The sequence below is a fragment of the Falco biarmicus genome, chromosome 3 (genome assembly GCF_023638135.1).
Source record: "Falco biarmicus isolate bFalBia1 chromosome 3, bFalBia1.pri, whole genome shotgun sequence".
NCBI lineage: Eukaryota > Metazoa > Chordata > Aves > Falconiformes > Falconidae > Falco > Falco biarmicus.
The window spans coordinates 90,297,903-90,320,863 of record NC_079290.1 but is presented as its reverse complement, the minus strand read 5'-3'; the positions used below and the strand labels follow the sequence as shown (position 1 = coordinate 90,320,863).

The window sequence follows — 22,961 nt, the reverse complement described above, 5'->3', positions numbered from 1 at the left end:
ATATAAATAATTTTTTCAGTCTATGCATGTTTTTTCATCAACTTTTAAACTTTCACTTCTGGAGATGGAAAATAAGTAGCAAAAATTCAGTCATTGCTTTTACTGTGTTGATTTTGGTAGGAGTGTTAAATCTTGACTTAGTGCTTCAGAGTTTAATGAACTCAAACATATGACCAGTTTCAGGTTCCCTCTCTGCTGTTTGGTGGGGTCGTGTGAGTGTAAATTATGTTTTCTTTCTGTGCTACTCTGGTGTGGTGTCAATTGCTCTCACACTGAGTGAATGCTTTATTTAAGTCACACTATAAGGGTTTTTGTGTTTCAGCTTCTACAGATAAGATTATTGTTTAAAAACAAAATTAACCTCATTAGGCCCATATCAAGTTTTTCTGTGCTGAATACTTGAAATGTATTATTGTGTTCTAGTGAGTCCTGCAGTGAAGCAGAGTAGCTTTTTTTATCTGATTGGAGTCCCAATCAAGGCAAAGGGAACAAAATAATGGAAAATCTGAAACAAAACTGATCTCTACTTTAAAATAATGCAGATATGTGAGTTCTGCCAACTCTTGCTGAAGTAGTCTTCTAAAATTGAGCTGCCTGAAAGAATCTTTGTCTGTGTATGTTTAAGACTAACTTTTAGCCCCTTTCAAAAGAAACTTTACAGAAGTTATGATTGTTAAGTTTATTTTCAGACCTTACAAAAAAAATAATTTCAATATTTTGTAAACACTGTAACCTCAAAAATGCTTTTATATTCTGCAGGAGCTGAATAATGCAGATGTTGAGACTCATAATATTGGTAGTTTGTGCTTAAAGATCTCTGCCATTTCTCTGAAACTCTATCTGTCCCTTGCAGTTTTAAGGGCATAGTTTCTAAATGAGAATAGCTTGTATCAGTAGTTATTTGTCTGTTAAGTATAGGCTAGCTTTACCTGGAGAAACCGATTTTGGGAAGTGTTTGTTAAATTGGGATTTGAAATAAATGTAGTGCAGCACTGTGAAGGGGTTCTTGAAAATATTTTCAGCCTCACCAAAAATGTGATAATGTCCTATGAAGTCAGATGAGGACCTGAATTAAACAAAACAACCCCCCAAAATCGCTTTGAATTGAAGTTTGGCTGTGTTTTTCTACCTCTAAAATTGTTTTGAGGCATTACTGTGAACAGTGAGTATTTGAAAGCCTGCCATCAAAAATACAGCGAGCAAACACACTCAGAGCCCAAGGAGTATTTTAGAAAACTTGTTCAAGCTTCATGATGTGTGTATTATGGTTTTGTGAGAATGAATAGATAGGAGAAAATACTGTTAACAGTTGAGTGAGGAGACATAATTTGAGAATAAGAGATACGACCTTTTATGGCTCTACAAACACTAGAGTACTGAATTGCTTGGGCTTTCTTCACCCTGGTCTAGAAGATAGAGTGTATTGCCTGGAAAGTGTAGGCTACACAGAAAGCTGTCACTCTATGGTGTGCTTTACCATGCCTCACCAGGGTGAAGTACAGTGTAGATGGGGAAGGGAAACGGTGCACTGAAGTATGAAAATGATAATTTTCAAGTCATTCTTGAATTCTGAGGTCTGAAGGACTAAATTCAAACAAAAAGCTGTTTTGCCTGAATTAAAGGTCTCTTTTATTGAAGCTTTGTGGAGGTCAAGGCGATTAAGGCTTGATATTGAAAAGGTCTCAGTTATTCCTGTCACTGCAGAAGCATGGGCCAACTTGCAGAGATATTGCTGTGCAGACTTCATGCTGCTGCCCTGTGTTTTTGAGGGTTGCCTGCTTCACCTTATTCCTCTTCCAGTTTAGTATTTGCACAGGTTTTTTTTTTTAAAAAAAAAACAAACCCACCCTTATATTTTCCATATAAAGCCTGCTGCTTTTCAGTCATGTTCAAATATAAGGGGGAAATATGATAAGAGAGACTTAAGACTGCCTGTGGGGGAGGTCATGCAGTAAACTATGGTGTTAAAAGGAATACAGCTAGTGTGACATGCAGGCTTCTGAGAACAAAGTAGGAGTCTTAGGGCTTGCTTTGAACATGCTGAGTTAACACTGTTGTCAGGAGGAGATGCAGTCCTGTCCTGGTGCCAACACAGAGGTTTGTTTTGGGAATTAGATTGGGGAACTAAACTACAGCAAAGTTATCTTTACTCTTCCTTCCTTTTTTTTTTTTTTTTTTTTTTTTTATTCGCTTGAGTTTACTTTCATTTGCATTCATTTTCCAGTCTGCTTGACTATGCAGTTGTACAGATGGCTGTGCCAGCCCAAGGAATAAGTTTGGCAAGAGGGTAAGCAGCAGGAGCAGAGGAGGGCAGAACAGCCCTCTGGAGCTGTTACTGGCTGTGTTTTTCTTGCAGTATTTGTGACTGTGAAGACCTTGTATTCTTTGAACTGCTACTACCACAGGAGCCATTTTTTTATAAAATACCTGATAAAATATATTTGTCTTTCTGGTCTGAAATATTTCAGATAACATACTTTTAATTACAAGCAGGTGTCTACAGATGGTAGGGTACAGGTGAATAACTGCTACACAGAAGTGCATAACAGACTTTTTTCTGTCATCTCAAAACTAGCATATACTAACATAGGTAAGCTTTGCCTTTGTGTGCTTGATATGAAACTGTATTTGGTGTCTGTCTCATAACAGTAATTATAATATCTTTGGAATCTTCTACCTACCAGTGTTTTATTGCTCCCTTCTTGCCAGCAAGAGAGATCAGGAAACTACAAATGATTCTCCAGTTTGGGAAGATGATGTAATTTGAGAAGTGGGGAGATGTTGCCCATCTGTCCCCTCTGGGTCTCTGTCCAACAGTTTTTGTCTTGTTCTCTGCGTTGTGTGGTTTTTTTTGTTTTTGTTTGTTGTTTTTTTTTCTACAATGAAGCTACTGCTGGTTTTTTGCCAAAAAAGTTTGGGTGATGGGGAGCTTTCATTTTAAATGAGTAGTGCCCCATATTGCAAAGAGGCAGAATACAGGTTGTTTCCAGAAACCATTTATTGTCTCTATTAATTATTAGAGCCAGTCAGCAACTGACAAATAAAGGTGACTTATAGAAAATGAAAAGTTGCTTGGTTTTGCCTTAAAAACAAATGTAAGCTTACAGCGTTTCAATAGGGGGCATTTACAAGTTGATATATCAAGATGATAATGAATGTTAATTCTTTGTGAGTAGAGATCGCTCTAGGAGCAAAAAGAAGTATTCTAAAGCGAGTGTAAGTATTGCAGGCTGCAGAAACTGATAATTTGAGTGGGTTTGATGTCTTATGCACGTTTAGGAAAGTGCCTTTCGATGTGAACAACTTGCAACTATGGTTGGTAGTGGAGGAGTTAAAGAGGAGGTGACTCCTTTGTGTAAAGATTGATTATTACTCCTCAGAGTAGCCTTGGGACAGATATTGTATATGCTTACTACTTGAGACCTTGAGTGCTGTCTTGAAAGTGATACAATCCATCCTTTTAGCGTTTTGCTGCACTTTACAGCTTGGCTGTTGCAATTCTTAGTTAAATCCTTTGTTTCATTTGGTGATTGAAGGAGTTGGGGGTGTGCGTGGTGGAGCAGCACGGTCAGGGTGGGGTTTCCCGGGGCGCGACGGGCGGGGCCGGGAGCGCTGCAGGACCCTGGAGAGCGCCCGACCTCCGCGGGGGTGGACCGGGGCCGCCGCCCCCCGCCGGGCAGGGCTGCGGTGCTCGCCGCTGCCTTGTGTCCTGTAACGCCTCTCCGGTTTGGGTTGCTTTCCTTATGTATGCTCGCCTCGGGCTTTAAAGGAGGTTTTTTTCTCAGTGGGAAACGTGACTTGCCTCTGTGTCGAGGTGGAACTGTTGGCTGTGGGCTGAAGTTTGGTAGGTAAATGTATATAAAATATTGATTATGCTAGCCAGTGAAATAGTATTCAGTTATACATTCTATTCAACTGGCTAGCATAATTAAGTAGTACTTTTGAACTCAAAAGCTCCAAAGTCCTTTTTTAAAAAAAAACAAAAACAAATAACCCCCCCCAACTTTGGAAAGGGTGGGAACCTACAAATCGATCATTTGACTTCTGTATTCCTTTTATTTAAAGTGTTACTTTGTGCTTAGAAGGTTGTCTTGCAGTCCGTTTTTTCCTTCAGTCTGAAGCTATTGGAAAATTGGCATTCAGAGGCTTATGTGCAAGATCCAACAGATGTGGCTTGTTACTATTTGACATCATTCTTCTTTATTTGTAGTGGTTGATATTGGTAAGAAAACGTGACTTAAAAGCTGACAGAAGTTACGTTTTATTAAGACTTCCTTAGTCGTACCAGCTTCTCTGGAACATACTTTAAGGACTGTTTAGTGTTTTGGGTTTTTTTTGTCAGGGTGCTTTCTTCTCTGCGTGCATACAGAATACATGTGCAAGCTGGTTTTGCAAAGCTTGATGCAGCTGAAAGTTGTTCTTTCCCTCCTTTTCCCTGTGTGTGCTATGTTAATATTTTCTGTATGACTTTAAAAGAGTTTGATCCTTGTCCCTTTTATTGCTAAAGGGAAGAGCTGTGCTGCTTGTACTGGTGCATGTGCTTTATTGCATAATCTTATTGCACATCTCTTTAAAAATATCTCAGGGGGCCTTCAGCCTTGGATTGCTATGGAGGGCTCCAATGAGACAAGAAGACTGCTGTGGCAAGCTGTCTTCCAGGCACGTGCATTTGCTTAAGTGTCATTTGTCCCTTGGCCCTAGCAACCATGGATGTCAGTCGGCTGGGTTCTGTTAGACACTGTCAGACTGACATTCTTTCTCCAAAACTATCCCATAAAACTTGCAAAATGAAAAATCTGTCTACAAGATCTCCAAACCGAGCAAGGGAAAACCATGACGGGGGGTGGAAAAATTATTTTTTGCAAGAATAGAGAAATCTGAGTAATGCAAAACACTCTTGGCAGCACAAAAAAATTAAAAAGTCTGTATTGAGATGAAAACACAATGTTAAGCTGTAGAACAGTGGTACCTGAAGAAGACTTGCTGATGGGGTAATTGCTCAGAAGTCAAGAAGTCAAGAAATACCCAAGAGGATTTGCAGATACCTCCTGAAAACAGGTGCAGGCCCCCCAAATGCTGTGGCCCAGTGAAACAGCTGATTCGCAGCAAAGCCACTCAGGTTTTATTGTTATTGGGTTTTGCTTTTTCCATGTTCTGAATTTCTATCTGCCTGCATACTGAGCAGATATAGAGCTGATTTTCTACTCTTGGGTTTTTTCCGCTTAGCTAACAAGTGTTACCAAAGGGTGATGCTTGTTTTCTCTTTCATGCCTCAAAGCAGTCATCGTTTCTTCAAGAATATCCTTGTTCTCTTTGCCAATGTTGTCCTGTTGGTCAGTTCTCAAGTATGTTTTTATGCATGGGAAACTTGTGGATACAATTTCCCATGTTTACAGGATAATTCAGAGGAAATTGCATAGGCTGACATTGGGATAACTGATTTGCAGTACATTCATATATTAGGACATGATGTTTTATTGGCACCTTGCAGGCCATAGTCAAATTTCTCCTTGAAAAGTTTTGGCAAAAGAGACTTTTCCAGGCAGGCAGGGTAATTTTTATTATCAAGTGATGTTAAAAAGAAAATTAAATATTCTTTGAACTCTTTGCCTCAGGTTTGGATGTGCCTCACTGAACCACATGTAAAATTTAAAACACATGTCATTTGTTATTATAAACCCTAAGATGCTCAGTGAAGATGTAGAACAGAAAATAATTTTAAACAGATGGTTTGAATTACAAAAGCTTCTTCAGTACAAGAGCAAGTGGAAACACTGTAGTTGCAGTTTCATTGTTTGGCAGAGCATGTATGCCTCAACAGAGAAAGAAAATTAAATTTTGGAAAAGAGGAAAAGGGACTTTATTATTATGCCACTTCTGTTCATATTACGATTATATGATGAAGTCAGGATGATGGGTTTGGGTTTCCTATGTTTAAGTATCGTGTAAAGATACGAGAGAAAGTTACTCTGAGACTGGCTGATAAGTCTCTTGTATAAATTTGTGCGGTTAATAGTATGGGCAGGAATTACTTGATTGCATTTCTTGACTAGTGTAACTCTTTAAAAATCTAAATTAATAAAAGAACAGGGCAGGGACTGCTAGTACCATCTTAGATGATGTATAACTGCCATACTATGTGAAATACAGTCAGTTAGACCACACAGCTTCCACTTTGCTCGCCTGCCCTAAGCAAAAGGATCATTTTTTATGTACGAACAAACGGTACAGTCACCACTTTGACAGTTTAAATTACAAAATACACAACACTGTTTAGTTGAAAAACTTATTAGTCAGCCAGAAACATAGAGCAGATGTTCCTGTCTTATTTCTTTTTTTTTTTCTGTAAAATATACTTACCAAGGCCATTGATGCTTTTTGAAAACGCATTTTCAATGGATTTTCTTCATCTTAACCAACAGGCTTGACAGTATTAGTGAAGCATGGCCCCTCTAAAATAACTTACTAATGTATTTTGCGCTCCCTGTCTTGACACTGTTATCCTTAAAAAAAAAAATACTTCTGCCAATGGGGCATATTGCATGTAGTATTTTGTGTTTGTTTTATTGCATATGTGAAGAGAGAAAAATATAAAAGGGAAATGTTACATTTTTCACAAAGAACTATATTGTGTTGCGGTACAATTACAGTTTTCTTTACCTTATAAATAATGCTGAGAGATTATAACTTCAGGGGGAATGCAGCTTAAATGTAGATTACTTTGGGAAAATGAGGACTGCATTTAATTATGTCAGCTTTCCTGTTAAGCACTCAGGGACCTGATCCAGCTTGAGGCTATGGATGTAGCTTCTGTGGCATGAGTCAAAAAAAGTAAAAAAAAAAAAAAAAAAAAAAAAAAGTCTTGTCAGCAAGTTATGGATCAACTTGAAAAAAAGGAAAAGTTCATGTGAAATAGACTGTCTGCCTCTTGTCTCTGATGGTTGGTTTGTTAACAGCTGGCTTGATCCACTGCCACCATCACAGCATGGGTATTCTAGTCCTTGGACTGACGTGACTTTTGGTAAGGAACTTGCAGCTAATAGCAAGATTTTTTTGTATTGTTTTGATAGGTGCAAGTACAAAAAAAATACAAAGAAAGAGAAGGGTCTCTTCATCCCATCTGCGACCAGCTGGGAGCTGAACTTTCTCTCTGAGGATTCTAAAAAAAAACAACAAACCCACAAAAAAACCCCCAACAAACTCCAACCAAAAACCCCTTCTCTAATCTGTGTGAATCACTTTATTCTGGAAAAATAATTAATTGCAATCAGGAGGTCCCTTGCTGCTTTCCTTTCTTTAATCTCCTAGACTTTCAAGAAAGGTCCGTGGGTTCTGCCTCATTGTCTCAGAACAATTGCTCTCCTGCATCTGCTTGCTCTCTTCTCTGCTTGTGTACAACATCCAATAAAGTGAGAAGCTGTCAAGTCTGCTCAAGTCCCTGGCACAGCCAGGGCAGTGCTAATTTTCTATTTGCTCTGTTCATGTGGACAACTTGTATTTAACAAGCAGCGAGTAGCTTGGTGGATCTTAAATACTTTTCTGCTAAGGATCAAAAAAGGGTCTTTATTTAAGAATCCATACCAGCTTTGTATTGTTGGCTCCAAACTGTTTGAACCAAAAATACCTTATTGGGGTAGTTTAAATTCTGACATGCTGGAGGTTGGACAGTGTCATTATTGGCTCTGTATTTTGTCTAGGAGGTGGTGACAGAAAGAGAAAAAATATAGAAAGAGTAGATCTGGATCTGATACGTAGTTTACTCATTGGACTGAGTCTGTAGAGGAGGTGAATTGGCTGTCTGAACTGTATTTTAACAAGTGATATGTTTGGATGGACAGTAAAGAAATGGCATGTGGCAAATAGGTTGCAACATGCTCCTCTGTATACAAGACTAGAAGCTTCTGTCTCTCCTGTTTGTGTGATAGGCAATGACTTAACAGAGTATAGTAGAATAATGTAGTCAGGATTTAGGCAAAGCTCACATTTTGCTTTGTGAAAAAAAGGACTGTAGAAGGTAGCACGCTAAGTCACTTGTTAAGGGATTGCCTGGGAAAGTATCAGAGGACACAAAAAATGCTGTGATATCCTTGGCTTAAGTTTTCTTGACAGAAAGATGTAAGATATATTTTCAAGTGACAGTCTGTTTATCCACTTTTTGGATGGCCAGGCACCCGAGGGCAGAGATGTTTTTGCACTAGTAATAAATACTTAGATCTGGCGCCTTGTCCTCCAAAGTGTATGTGTTTAATATACTTCTGTTTTTCTTCTGTTGACAGGCTGTGGCTTTTGCTTTTTCTTATAAGCTAGTGCTTAATCCACATTTCTCCTTTTATCCTTGTTATTTCTTCCTTTTAGCATGCCTTGTGAGGTTTCTGCCTTGAACTGTCAAGCACCAGGCTCTATGGAGAAAGTTGCTTATGGTGACCTCTGTAATGGAGGGGAGAAAACTAAAGGACTTGGCAGGGTTGGTGTTTTTTTCTCTCTTCTCCTTTGTGTGGTATCCCATAGAAGCTAGATTTAATTTTTGTATCTCATGTGCGATACAGAGAAATACTGTGTAGATAAGCATGTTTCCTACTAGGGCAGGTGCATACACAGCGCTAGCTCTGTGCCTAAAAGGCATGAGAGTAGACACTATAGGTTTGAGGCATGTCTGAGCGCTCAAATTTTACTGGGTTATCTACTTTCTCCTCTTCCCGCCAGAAAAGCATGTCAGAAGGCTTCTGGGCACCAGGAGTTTGCTACTGATGCTTCCATTTGCAGTTCCTCCTGATGCTGACAGGCCTGTCAGAACATCTATGAGACCCTGTTCAGCCTCTGGTTCCCCCATTGGACCTGCAGATTCATAATGGCTTTTGAACCCTCCTGTCAAACGGTGATGCAAAAGCACAAAAGGGGAGGAAAAGAGGAGTGGAAGAGATCTCTGGATGGCAGAGGACTTGGATGGGTGAAGAACTGTGCATTGTCAAATTTAGAGGTGCTGTCAGCTAGTTCCAGCTGTTCTTGTGTCGGTTGTGTGGGAGCTGTATTGACTGCTAAGTGATGTTCTCTCCTTGGACTTGGAGTCTGAGACCTTACATTGCATCTTTGAGAACACAGATCAACTGATTATTCCACTCTTCTTGGAAACGGGTGGGGGGAAAAAAGGGTGTAATGCTAGAGCATACCATAGGGAGAAAAACCCCAGGTGTCCCAGGAGATCTACTCTGAAGTTTTTCCACATCTCTTGTTTTTCCTAGATCTCCTTTTTCTGACTCATAAAGATCGTGTCCAGATCTTGTAAGGAAAAGGGTATTTTCAAGATAAATATTTAGCTTTCCTTCTCCATGTCAATGGCCCCTCATGCAAGAGTGCAACAGAGGAGAGATGACCACAACTCTCCAATTTATACCTGAAGTGGGATCCATCTTCTTTTTCTGTTCATGCCACAAATGTTTGTAGCTGCAATTACACAGCATAAATGCTATTTAGCATGGATCCTCCTTTCCTACAGAGGTCTATTCACAAATCCCAGAGGTCCATCTTTTACCTTCACTGTCTTCCTTGATGGTTTACCTTTCATGGCTCAGTGATTCATGGTAATTACCTTTCATGGCTCAGTGATCCACGGTAAATCAACTTTCAATAGTAGGGTTCCGAGGGGTGGGTGGGTGGTCCAAGAAGACATGTCTTTTTCTTTGTTGCCTTAACATCATAACATAATGCCATAACAACATAATTGAACTAAAGACTTCATATCAAGTAGCTAGAAATGCATGGACAACTTATCTTGTTCCACAATAAAAAGAAAGGTTCCTAGGTTTAAGAAGCTCACATACCTGCAAATGTGAATTCAAGTGACTTTGGCATTCCAAATTAGGGAAGAGGGTTGTCCTCTGATTTGCAGGATATACGTTCTAAGACTTGAAATCCAGAAGTTTACAATCAAATGTTGATAGCAAAATGCTGGTGATCTGGCTTTGTTAGTGCTGTCAGCCTTAACCTATTTTGCACCCTCATTTTTCTTGCCTGCGTAGGTGCAAACTGATAAAGACTTCTGAATAAACCAGCTGATTTTGATTTCTTTGACTTCCTGTCTTGCTGGCTTTTTTTCATTAAAAGAACTGTGTGAGGTACCAGTTGGTAGCAATTCAGGTAAAAAAACCATTATCAGCTGAGACCTGGTTCTTCACAGTGATGGATCATTTAGACAAGCTCTTTCTCAAAATGCAAACTGTTTTTTATATGGGAATGGGGCCATTTCAGCCTGTCATTCAGCTGTCTTCCACCTGTATCGTAGACCAGGGTACTTGTAAATTCCGAGGAGTCTAGTGAAGGCCTTTCTAAAAAAGGGAATACTTCATTAATATCTGTGTCTGTCTGTTTCCAGATGTTAATATTTGTCAGGCTTCTGATAAGTAATTTTGTAATTCAGTTAATCTGAACAACTGAATGTGTTATATTTGTTACAGTTCTGTCTGCAGTAGGGTGCCTCGGAACCTGGTCCATACATACGGCGGTTGCAGTGTCTGTCACAAGCAGCATGCCTAGGGGATCCCTCTGGCTGTCTTCATCCCTAGGAAGAACTTTCTGGAAAACTAACTTGCCCATTTTGATTCATGTTGCCATAACTTCTAAGCAAACAAATGTTTCCACATCATGGGTGAAAACAGAAACTTAATGCTGCACTTGAGGACCCAAGCCTTGCTCTTCCCCTGAGCATCATCTCTGTTTGATAGGACTAAGTGCACAGTCGTTCTTTTCTGATACAGTCTCATTGCTCTGCTTTGTCAGATCTCTCCCGCTTGCCTTGTTCATCTCTTAAGGGGGATCTCTGCAAAAAATGTCATCCATGTGCCAGCTTGCTTTTCTTTTGCCTTTCTCAATGGTCAAATATGTATCAGTATTGCAGGCTGAGAAGAAATGGGGATGTGCTCCAGGTGGCATAGCATATGCTGAGAGAAAGTAACACTGAGATGGGCATAGATGGGCCTGTGGAAAGTTGGGTCCAAAAAAGCCTGGTCTTGGAGGACTAGAATGGGTGCTTTGGATTGGAAGTCCCAGAGAAACACAGACAGTGATAAAGAATTTCCTTTCCCAATGAAAATCAGTTACTCAAAATGCTTTGTTCTTTGATACTTCGGATGTTTGAAGAGGATGTATTTCACAAATCAGCTGTCTTAAGTGAACTTCAGGCACTTTGGGCTGACAAAGACCAAGTTTAGTTGTAACTTGATCAAGATGAAGATGTGTACAAGGTCACTGGTACCTCTCTGGAGTTGCTGTTGACTGTATTTAAACTTTGTTCTTTGAGTTGGAGCCTTCCCTAACCACAGACGAGTGCCTGTTTGCAACACCTTACTCAATAGTTTAGTAGTTTGAAAGCAAGACTGCTGTTCAGAAAGGGTACCAGGTGCCATTCTGGCATTCAGCTGAGATGCACTTATACCTGTGGGAAAGTATTTGTAAGCCTGAGGATAGGATAATCTTCACAATTCTATGTCACAGTGATGATGCACAAAGTCATGCGTTAAAGGAGCAATGTAAGCTAGGCTAGGGGCAGTAGGAGGGGCTATGAGGGATGTGGCAGAAGCAGGTGCTCTGGGAGCTGCCTGTCTTGAAATCATCTGATGGTGATGGACAGTTGAATATGTTGTGCCCAGATGAATAGTCTAGAGTAGTGTAGTCAAACTGTGGTTGCAAAAGGAAGTGTGATTAAAAAAATAAATTAATTCTGTAGATCACTATGGTCTAAGATGGCATTAAATTTGAATTGTGTTGATTGCACTCTGCTGCAAGAAAGAGCTCAGGCCCGGAGAGAGTTAAAGCAAAGAGAAATAGCTAGTACTGAAAAAAGATTAGGTTACTACTACTTTAATTAGAATTTAGAATATGTTAAGCTATAAATTGGAGCACTGGGAGTATACAACAGCAAGTATCTGATCGAAGTAACTGCTTTGTTTAGTAGGTTGTTTAGCCACATCAGTTCAAGGCATGAATATTTTGGATTCTCTCATCAAACACAACAACATCAAAAGAAAAAGCCCTATGGAAAATAAAACTGATTAGATAAAATGAGGTCTGGCATCGAACTTAATGGTATTTCTGTGACTGTTTTCATGTATTTAAATTCATGCAGGAACCCTGGGTGCTTAAAAATAAAAAATAAAAATACTGATGTTTACAAATACTGCAAGTGTTAGAATCTCACTTGTAGACATAGAAGCTTGTAAATTCCTTATTAATGAAAAGTTTTTCTTTGATCACTTAAGTATGACTACTATGTGTCTCTTTGAAATGTTGTATTTAGTTATCTCTATCTTGTTATGTGATTTTTCTCTCCAAATCTATAAAATGAGCAATTACTATATTCATGTTTCTGATTATGATTTGTTGCATCTGTAGGGAAAATGGGTGGAATTGGAAGTTATGGTTAAGTTGCATACAGATCTAACTTTTCTTTGGGTTAGTAAGGGGTGTGTGTGTGGGTTCTTTGATTTTCCTGGCCCTTTAAATTTTTTATTTTAAAAAATATCTTTCAGAGTTTTGATCAAAGTTAAGGTTATGTTGTAGTGAAACCTTCTTTCTTTATTTGATATGAATAATAGTCTTACTGCATGGTGGCTGTCTCTGTCCAGCTACTGGAATTCTCAAAGGAACAGGATATACTTATATATTGTCCTTTAGAAGCGCTATCTAGGTTCTGAAACTAAAGAGTGTGTGTTTACATAGGTAATTGAATATCTGAACCTTCCAGTCTGTTAGGAACATCTGTTGCTAAATTGGTGAGTGGAGGTGTTTTGTTAAGGTTGGTAATTAGCTAATATTTAAATAACTAATCCAGCAGCCTGGACAGCACTAAGTACTTTGTCAGAACTGAGCCTCTCTGTCTCACATCCCACACTTACCTACTATATGTGTTTGTGTTGCCTTCAGCAGACATCATACGAGGCCCTCAGTACACACGGCAGACACATAAATTTCCACTGTTATTAAGCATGTTTTTTTATCTAACCTGACTTCAGAGGATGACAGGGTAAAAAAAGCATTCGGAAAGGGAGTATCGTTGCTCATGAAACATAGTTCTTCAGCTGTTGTGCTTTTGTCACTTGTTTTGTCACAGAGGAATAGTATTTTGCACTCAGGAGAGCATCTTTATTCCTTTAAAAGAAATTTTCTGTCTCTAGGCAGAATACGATGAGCCCAGACTTGATAGTAAATTTAGGAAAAGCAACTTGGGTTGGATGTCTGCTATAGGATGGCTTTCCCTAGCTGTGTTTGGCTTGCGTTTGCTGACACAGACCTCAGCACTGTCAGGCAATCAGCCGGTAGAGGGTAGTATGTTCACAGAGACGTTACATTGTCAGAGTCTTCTGTCACTGATGTAGGTAACAAAAACCTGCTGAATATGAGACAAACTGGCTTGATTCAAAGGTCTTTTGAAGCCATCTGATACCCCACTAAATATTAGAGATGAGTTGCGGAGACATAATGACTATCTGAAAGTCTGAATTAGTCATGCAGTGACTTTTTTGACAAAAACTGCTGGGAAAAAGCTTGTTGAAAGCAGAGATTGGGTATGGATCCTGGGTAATGACTGTGACTGCGGTACTCCCATTCTATTACAAATGAAATAAATACCGTTTCTGGCAAATCTCATCTGCCTAACTTTATTTTTCTCATTCCTTCTCAGTGTTGGACTTTGCCTTGCCACCCTGGTGTTACCATGGCTATACCAGTCTTCATACTCGCTGGTCTCCTTGTGCATTGTGTGTTCTTGGTCTCCATTTTTGACATCTACTTCAGCTCTCCCCTGGTTCATGGTATGACTCCTCAGCGGACTCCACTGCCACCTCCGGCAAAACGTCTTGTACTCTTTGTTGCTGATGGTCTGCGGGCAGATTCATTGTATGAATTAAACAGCAACGGTACACCACAAGCACCTTACCTGCGGTAAGTCAGTCTGAAAACACTACTGATCCAGAAGTTTTTGCTTCTGGAGGCAGCTCTATAGACATAATGTTGGAAAGAGAACAAGAGGAACAACAGCAGCTGTAGAAATGCCTGAATTTGAGTTGGTGGTCAACCATGAACAGAGTAAATTCAATCGATGTTGTCCTCTGAAAACTACAGCTAGCCAGTTATTGAGAGGAGTGTGAACTTCCTCCATTCACATCAGCATGGTATCAATTCTGAAGCCTAACAGAGTCGTTAATTTAAACTGCTTCCTGGATGTTCAGATTTGGAGTAGTAGTTCATTAATGTGCTTGTTTTATAATTCTGAGCTACTGATGAAGCCTTCTAAGGAGTGATTAAAGAAGATGGCCTGAATGGATTTAACAGCAGGCTGCCACTTTGTATTTGTTCCACCCTTCCTGCACGCGTGACCCTGCTGCCTCGTTGTGGTCTCTAGTGTGTGTCTGATTGCTTAATGGAATGATTTGGTGTAAGATTGTGAAAAACTAATCCTGTCAAAAAAGAATGTTAAAAGTCATATCCTTGAGTGCTTAAAACTAATTTTCACCAACCTTCCCTGTTTCCTTATATCAAGATAATTATTTCATCATAAGACAAATAATTTCTTAGACTAAAAAAAGTGGACAGTATTAAATAAGAGTACTTTAGTATAATAGCTCTGGTCTGGCTTGAATGTCAGAGCAAACCCAGATAATCAATCATCTGAAGCCATTAGGGTGTTTGCAGTCTGCTACAGAAATCTGAGGAGTCCTTGCTACAGCACTTGGCAGTTTATATGTGATTATTTGTACCCGCTTCCCCTGTTGTTAGTGTTTTTGTAAGGTGCTATCTGCCACTGGCAGATGTCTGCCACATCAGTGTGAGTTTTGCATGTTGTCTTTTAGCAGTGGACTTCACACTTCCTCCAGAGCAGATTCTTCTAGCAGTAAAACTGTTGGTCTCTTGCACCATGAACAAAGTGTGAATGCTGTAATGGCCCCATCACTAGAAGCAGCGGTGGGTAGTGGCCAGGAAGCTACTAATGGATATTTTTGCCATTAAGTGATACGAGGTTTTCGGTTTCAGCCATTCAGCGTTATCACACCTATCTAGAAATAAAAAGTTAAACCATGTGTTAGCTTGGCCAGTGTTGGGAAGTTTACACTTTTGCTGTCTCTGTTTTACCTTGTTTTTGGAATTACAAACCTCATATTTCAAAATCTGTAGAAGTAAAACATGGTCACCTGCACTGAAAGGACCTGAGTGAATGGAGGGGAACTCCCACGTAACAAGCAAAGGTGCTTGTAGGTCACCTAGTGAAATACAATGCCAGTAGAGGTTTGAAGTGCCATCTGTATTTCTGTCATTGTCTTTCATTCCGCATATAAATACATAAGTGTGTGAACGTGTGTAAGTGAGAGATGATGAAAAGAAAAAACGCGGCATGTCATACCCTCTGAAACGTGGGAGTGTCAAGCAGCCCAGGGCCTGTCTGCAGGTCTATTACATGTACTGCTGCAATTTTGAAGGAAAAGACTTAGTGCGTTGTCACTAACTCTTTGAGCTACACAACTTCTGCCAGTTAAACTTATAAACAGGTCAACAAGATGAGATGTTGGTTGCTGGAAACTTTTTATTCCACAAAGTTAATTTTTGAGGTTTCCTTTTTCAGTAATATTAACCCAAAGTATATGCAGTTTAATGTAAAGTTCATTTTTTTGCACATTGATTCCTAAGGGACTGAACAGTTGGCACTTAACTGTTTTATAGTTTTTCTCATCCAGGTGGAGCACTTTGGGAACTACTGTGGTGTTAACAAGGAAAGATTATCATTAAATGAGCAAGAACCATTCTTGTAGCAATGTGCTATAAATAAGGCAAAGTTTTAGTAGGTATGTAAAATTAATAGTAAATATCCATTAGGCTTAGAGCAGATTTCTGGCTGATGTATGCTAAGTACCTAGTCTCTTCTCTTACACAGACTTTTTTCAAGAATATTTGTTTCAGCAGTGTTGTGATAGTTGTGAGGGATGGTAGGTGGTCTGAATTGCTGTGGTGGTGGTGCTGATTTTGGGGAAGATGTTTTCTTCATTGCCTGTCATGTTTCAGCTGTATTACTATATCATATTCATATTCATCATTGTTATTATGGGTAGCTAATGTTTATACTTTCAAGGAAATTAGTTTTTTTTAATGGTTCTTCTGAGTAAAAGGCTTTGAAATAATGCAAAATAGCTAAGTGAATTTTGAACGGGTAAATGACAATATCTAGCTATATTTTTTTCTGCTTGGTATGTATTATTGCTGACTTCAGATCCTGCAGTATAGCCCCACAAAAGAAAAGGTAAAGGATTACTTTCCAACTCAATAGAAATCAAACTCTAATTAAAAAAATTTCCTACCTGCTTTGACAATTAAGTGTGAGGGCCAAAAGTGTTTTGGTTTTGTCTTAAATCCTCCACTAACGCTGGTGGAGAAATACATTTTGATCAGTGTCTTCATTGAGAATAAATTAGAAATCATCTTAATACTTAAATTCTCTTTTCAAATTAATGCTTTTTTAAGTACAACTTGTCTTAAAACCTAATGGAGATGAGAGCTAGAAATAATTTGTAAGAGTGTTATATCACCTTTTATATTTTTCACTGCAATATTTGGGCTATTCCAGATACACCTGTGAGCTTTGAAGTAGGCCTGACAATGTGAGATCTAGGATGAGTTAAAAAACCCCAAACAAGTAGCAAACTGAATCTGGCAAGCTTAGAGTGGAGCCTGACATTTTAGGTTGTGGTTTGATTCTTACTTCATTAGTGAGAAATATATTTAGAGCTGAGTGTACAGATCTTGTAATTAACAGCTGTATAAAATCTCTGTTAAAGTTACAAAGCATGAACTTGGGCTAAAACACATCTGATAAAAATACAGCAAATTTTGTAGCTTATATAATGGACAACAAAAATACAGTTTCCCAGTAATTTGTATCTTAAAAAACGCTTTGAATTTGTTCAGAAGATTCTGCTGCTTTTTTCCTAAACATTAGTATAAGGTATGTCCTGGCGTGTTTTGGGTTGTGTTTTTTCTTTATTTCTCCCCTTGCTCTGGCAGTGGGCAGTGAATTTCAGAAGATGGAGACAAGAAAACAGCATATGGTAATGCTCACCACTTGCTCTCCGACAGGCTCCAGCTGTTCATATCTTTAGCAGATGAGAGTAGTTTATGAGGCTGTTTCTTACCCTTGGGCTTTGTCCTCTGTTTTCTTTGCTTTTTATCTGCTATAACTATTGTATGTGCATAATCCCTAGACAATTTCTGTGTATGTGGTGAGAAGGCATTCTCCTTCACTTTGGTGTGATTGCAAAAGATGCAAGGTTTACTTAAATTTTCTCCATGTTGCTGAAATGATTTGCACCTTAGATTTATGTGGTTTTTAAATTCTCTTGGTGCTGGCTTCCAATATTCAGCACAGATAAAGGTAGGCATGTTCACAAGACCTAATTATAATTGAGCATATTTAATGAGTAAAGAAGATTGAACTAGATACTTTTAAGCTAAATGGAAAGAAGAAGGAAAAGTAACACCATGCAGAAACAATCTGTTAGGAGAGAAAAAATTATAGCAGAAAGCAGCAGAAAAAAATGGTATGTTAATTTTAAGTGTATTAGAACACGAGCTAAACTCATCTGTTAGTAGTGCTGATGGGCCACAATACTAATGTTCTCTGTGGGGCATTACAATATAGAACTACTTGCAGGTTAATGTTCCGCTTGTTTTGCTGCACAGCAGGTGGTAGTGAAAATCTGGTTTAGCCTGTTGTTTTGTTGTTGGTGGGGTTTTTTGCATTTCCTGCCTCACGTCTACCTGTCACACTTTTTATCTGCAATTCATTGTACTTTCAAGAAGTCATAAGCATTAACTGCCTTGTATCCTGTTTTCAGGGGTATTCTAGAGAATAATGGCAGCTGGGGAATCTCTCACACCCGGGTCCCAACAGAATCCAGGCCAGGGCATGTTGCGCTTATAGCTGGATTTTATGAAGATGTCAGTGCAGTTGCTAAAGGTATGCTGGTCCTAAAGCTTTGAACACTGTCGTCCACAGTAAGGTGTTCTGGTGATGTGCTGGGTTTCTAGATAATTCCTTATAGATATCTGCATAGTGGTTTGTATACTGAGATTATATGGGGGGAAAAAAAAATTAGGATGAATTTCCCACTCATTATTGATAGCTGTGAAAATAGCTTATGCAAATTAGTGTGTTGTAACATGGTAGAATTTAGCACCCTGAGTGTAAAAGCAGAAGTATTTTATGGATTGACATCTTCATGCAACAGAGTTTTTAACTATCATTTGGGATGTAATGGGAGATGGCTAAGTAGATGCTGCAAACAGAAGTGAACTGCAGTGTCTTAGCTGAACCATTGCTAGATTAAGCTGGAGAATCAGTAGCAAAATAACCCAAGTATGCTCTTTGTCCAGAGCTCACTGTGTCCTGTGTGCTTGGTGGTTAATAATGTGGAATGAGCCTTTGTTTTACTGATTTGGTCTTTTGTGTGGTCCTCTTCCTCTGGCCAGGCTTCCAGGCCCAAAGACTTGTGATGCTGTGTGTTGGTTTGGGGGGGGGGGGGGTGGGGGGGTGGGTGTAAGAGGAATTTACTTGGTCTTATCCATGTTCCTAATCAAAAGGTTCTTCTTTCTAACATCTGCTACAAATGCAGCATTGGCAGGAATTGCTGTTAAGAGCATCTCTATTTTTCTGTCAGCTGCCTTGTCATGGAAATGGAAGATCTTGAAGGTTTTATTGTGATGAGGTGGAACATGACTGCTGGACATAGGATATATGAGTGTGTAATTTACTGCTTAAAATGCTAAAAGCTGAGTTCAGACAATAGGGGTTTTAGAATTCAGGATAATTTTAGCTGTTTAGAAGGTAAACCAGCTGTGTGTTTTGTCTGTTTGAATCCCTGCATAATGAGTTTGGCCTAAGTTTTCAGCTCGCTTCTTAATGGATGGGGGACTAATTGCAAACAGCTTGAAATGGAGGTAAAACCAAGACTTGCAAAGTGGTGTTCATTGTGAAATAATGTAAGGAAAGCTTAAAACCAAAAAGAACCCCAAAAACCAAACAAACAAAAACTCTAAAGAAACCATTTTGCATGGACTATCACACTTAGCAGTCAATGAGATCTTCTGGCAACCTCATTTAAATCCAGGTGTGTTTGTTTAACAGGATGGAAGGAGAATCCAGTGGAATTTGACTCTGTCTTCAATGAAAGTAAATATACTTGGAGCTGGGGAAGCCCAGATATTTTGCCAATGTTTGCAAAAGGTAAGCTTTAAATTTTGTGAATTTGTAACGCATAGTTATCAGGTAGTAAAATTAAGACACTTAAAATTTTTGAGTTTAGGAAGAAGGTGATTCAAGTATTTCCAGTTTGTATGTTTGCGTATACCTGATTCCTAGTTTGTGAATTCAAGACTGGCTGGAGAGAAAGAAGCACGCTTTTAAAGAGGTTATCCCTATCTGTTACTCATCCATTTAAACAGGACTTACCTAATTCTATCAGCGTGCTGAAGGATGCGTGCTGTTGGTTAAAAGGACCTAATATTTTTTCTTTAGCTGAAGTTTAAATTAAAGCTCTTGTTTGCAAGCCTGCAGCTGGGGTTTTTCTTCCTCTACATGCAACTCCCAGTGAGTTGGGTGATAGAACTGCAGCCATGCTTTTTGAGTGTCTGAGCTGGAGAAGTAGATTTGGCGGGTTATCCTGCTTCCACTCCAGAACAATGATGTGTAAAAACAAGAACTGTATGCAAGTAGGGACTGCCTGGTACTATTCATGAAGATGAGGTCTTTTCCTATCGTGTGCAGTGTGTTAGTCTTGTCACCCCAGTGCAATTGGTCTTTGAGCATGCAGAGGCTGCTGAGCAACACCTGAAACATTTAAAGGGCCTCCAAGTTTATTTTTGTTTTGTTCTTGGAAGAATGAGGGCATATACACGCTTTCCCATAATCTTGGAATAAAACAGTCTGAAGTGAAAAGGTGACAAGCTAGGGGCATAAGCTGCTGTTCTGTTCTAAGTATTGGCACTGGTGAATCAGAGAAATGTGATAGGGTAGGAGTAGAATCTATACTGGTTTAGGAAAAGTGTAGATCATATTTCTCATGATGATTCTTGAACTTTTTCTGAACTCCAATCTGAACTTCTCCCCTCCTCCTGATAGTCCTTCCCCTGTGCCCCCGTTTTCTGTTCTTTGCTTGAGCCTCGTGAGTTTGTAGTAAGATGTAAAAATATCTCTTGATAATTTCCCATGACCTCAGATTACAGCTTGTATTTGGGAATATTGTGATGGTGACTGGGGAGAGGGGAAAGGTAGTACACTGCCCTTGCACAGATTATTTACATTTTTGGAGATATGTTCTTGGGAAAATATTTGAGGAATTTAAGAATTTCCCAGAGCCCTGTCCTTCTACTAGTTTTGTTTGAGTAAGAAGATAAGCAGAGGACTTGGAATCAGCTTTGATGTTATCTGGAGGGATGTGCAAGGGTAACATCATACTCTTGTTGTGTGTTTTGATATGGTTTGTTCTAAGTAGCATCAACAATGGAGCTTTCTTTTGCAGGGGGAGGGAAATCCCCAGAACTGAGAAAGGTTTGGTGCAGCACTGTATCCAAGAAGTAGATGCTGTATGGGAAAATGAGTCGTAGTTTCTCATGATGGAAAGGTAGATTAACTTCCTGCAGTAGAAAAAGGTGTTCCCCCTTCTTCCAAAGAAGAGAAGTTTTATAATACAGAAGGGAATGGAATCAAGTGTTTGTTCTTTGCTTTTACAAAAAAAGCCAAAAAGGAGATAGGGGAGCATAGCTTAATTTCTGTTGCTCTTTCCATGTTGTAAATTAGTGAGGTCACAGGCTCTTCTTTTATCAATTCTTCCAAGAACAAAACAAAAATAAACTTGGAGGCCCTTTAAATGTTTCAGGTGTTGCTCAGCAGCCTCTGCATGCTCAAAGACCAAAAAGAAGTTTATCATGCCAAAATGTTCAGAACTGTATTAACTGTTTCACTGCTTCCATCAGATGATGCATAAAGAGTATATAATACTTGCTGGGTTTTGGGAAGGAGAGAAAAATCCTGTCATTGTCTATGTTCTTCAGGTCTTTTTCTTGTCACAAAAGAAATATTTCAGTGAAATGTTTGAGGATTCTATAGAGAGGGTAAATAAAATGCTCACAGTTCTCTTTCAATATCAAAATAGGTATGCATGAAATCTAAATTTATCAGGCATCTCAGTGACTGTGTGATTAGCGTTTTAGTCTGAGAAAATGTCCGAAGTGCCTTTGGAACTGGTGTGCAATTTACTGAAGTCTTAAGCAAGGTTAAAAAGAGTTAGTTTCTAATAGTTGAACTTACTTAAGTTACACAAGTTCAGTGTGCTAATTTTAACCTTATTTTCTTCGATATTTTTAGATTATGACATTGAAATTAACTGAAAATAATGTACTTTGAAAACGCCTCTTTTCTTTCCAGAATGCTCCTTAAAATTTTGAGGTTTGCTTCGAGGCTTGCCAGAATTTGAGATTTGATGTGAGCAGTCCAGTTCACATTTGTCATGGGTGTAGGCTGGAGTATAATCCAGTGTTGAATGCCATGCTGAGAAAGGAGCTGAGGCTGTTGCTTCTGTTAACAGAGGTAGATATTAGTCCATTGCACCCAGGTTGCCATTTGTTCCACAGGTTCCCTTTCTCTGTCATTTTAACTAGCAGCAAGGCTAGGGTTTAGCTTGAGTATGAAGAAGGGTATTGTCAAGACCATGGGAACAACAGGACAAACTTTTGCCAGGGTTATTCTGGACAGACAGATGGCTTGGTCTCCTCTTGTTCCTACAGCACACCAAGAAAAATGCAGAATTTCTCACATTCCTCAGCTGGCTGTGTTTGATGACAGTTCTCTGATGCCTGTACTCTGTCAGCTCGGTGTCTGACTGTTCTCGGCCTTCATTCTTTCCCCCCACCCCGCTTTTTTGCCTGCAAAATTTGCTAGCAAAGGTCTCCTGCTGGTCTTGGCTTTGATCCATGAAAGACTTGTCAGACGGGACCTGCCTCACTACCAGAGTGAGAGCTTTACTTTCCACGGGATGTAAATCTTACTGTAAGAGGGTGATAACTTGGTCCCTGATCCTAATATTTGAATAATGATTCTGAGGGTGGGATGATGTGCCAGACGGGTATGCAGTAGGAATAGGTTGTATCTGGTGTATGAGTTTCTGGCACCTCCAGTTATTTTCCTTAGCCTAATGGCAGCACTAAACCCAGTAGAGCTCTGTGCTCACTTCTGAAGGTTTTCATCTCTGGGTTCCTTCTACTTCTCTGTCCCATCTTTGCTTCCTCATTCACAGACTTAAAGTATTGGGAATACTGTTGTCTACCACCTCTCATACAACAGAAATCATATTTTGTAACAGTTTGCAAAGTAGGGTTTCTTATTAAAAAAAAAAATTACAGGCTATGCAGGTGCTCTAAAACTTTCATAGTGTGGCTTCATTTTGCCATTGTTTCTTTTTATAGCAGTGCAGGGTTGGGTGGGTTGGTTTCTTTTTGCTCTGGTAGAAATTAGAAATGGGTAAATAGTAGGTATGTTCCTTTGCCTGGTCTGCAAACTGCATGCTTTCATTTGGCTTCTTTGCTGTGGCACCTCTCAAAGACAGGTCTTCTTGGGTTTGCTGTGACACTGCAGAAAAACAGCACAGCAGCCTACCTTCTTAGACCATCAGTCATCCTGACAGTGATAGCCAGGGCTTATTTCTTCTTTTGAACTCATATATCCACCAGCTGGAACTCCTGAATTCACTTTTTAATGCCTGGAAATATTTGCTTTTCTTTCAGACTGTGAGAGTGCAGTGAGTATTCTGGGTTATAAGTAGTAGTAACATCTCCTGGGGGACAGTGGGGAGTCGCACCAGAAAATCTGTGCCAGCTTTCATCTTCCTGGCCTGAAATACCTGCATTCCTTGTGTGGGTTTGGACGTAATCAT

At 39.4% G+C, this 22,961-nt stretch overlaps 1 protein-coding gene across 7 annotated transcripts in view; it reads left to right on the top strand.

Annotated features, from left to right (window-relative positions):
- Positions 1 to 22,961, top strand: part of PIGN (phosphatidylinositol glycan anchor biosynthesis class N) — a 106,961-nt gene that overhangs the window by 2,139 nt on the left and 81,861 nt on the right. For 6 of the 7 annotated variants that reach the window (XM_056331326.1, XR_008820710.1, XM_056331328.1 and 3 more), the window contains 3 exons: positions 13,673 to 13,932; positions 17,871 to 17,992; positions 19,160 to 19,258. In XM_056331326.1, coding sequence (XP_056187301.1) covers positions 13,706 to 13,932; positions 17,871 to 17,992; positions 19,160 to 19,258 — 448 coding nt within the window. In that variant the 5' untranslated portion in view covers positions 13,673 to 13,705. Of the gene's footprint in view, positions 1 to 13,672; positions 13,933 to 17,870; positions 17,993 to 19,159; positions 19,259 to 22,961 lie in introns of those variants that run through there. The other variant, XM_056331331.1, reaches the window with a different exon arrangement.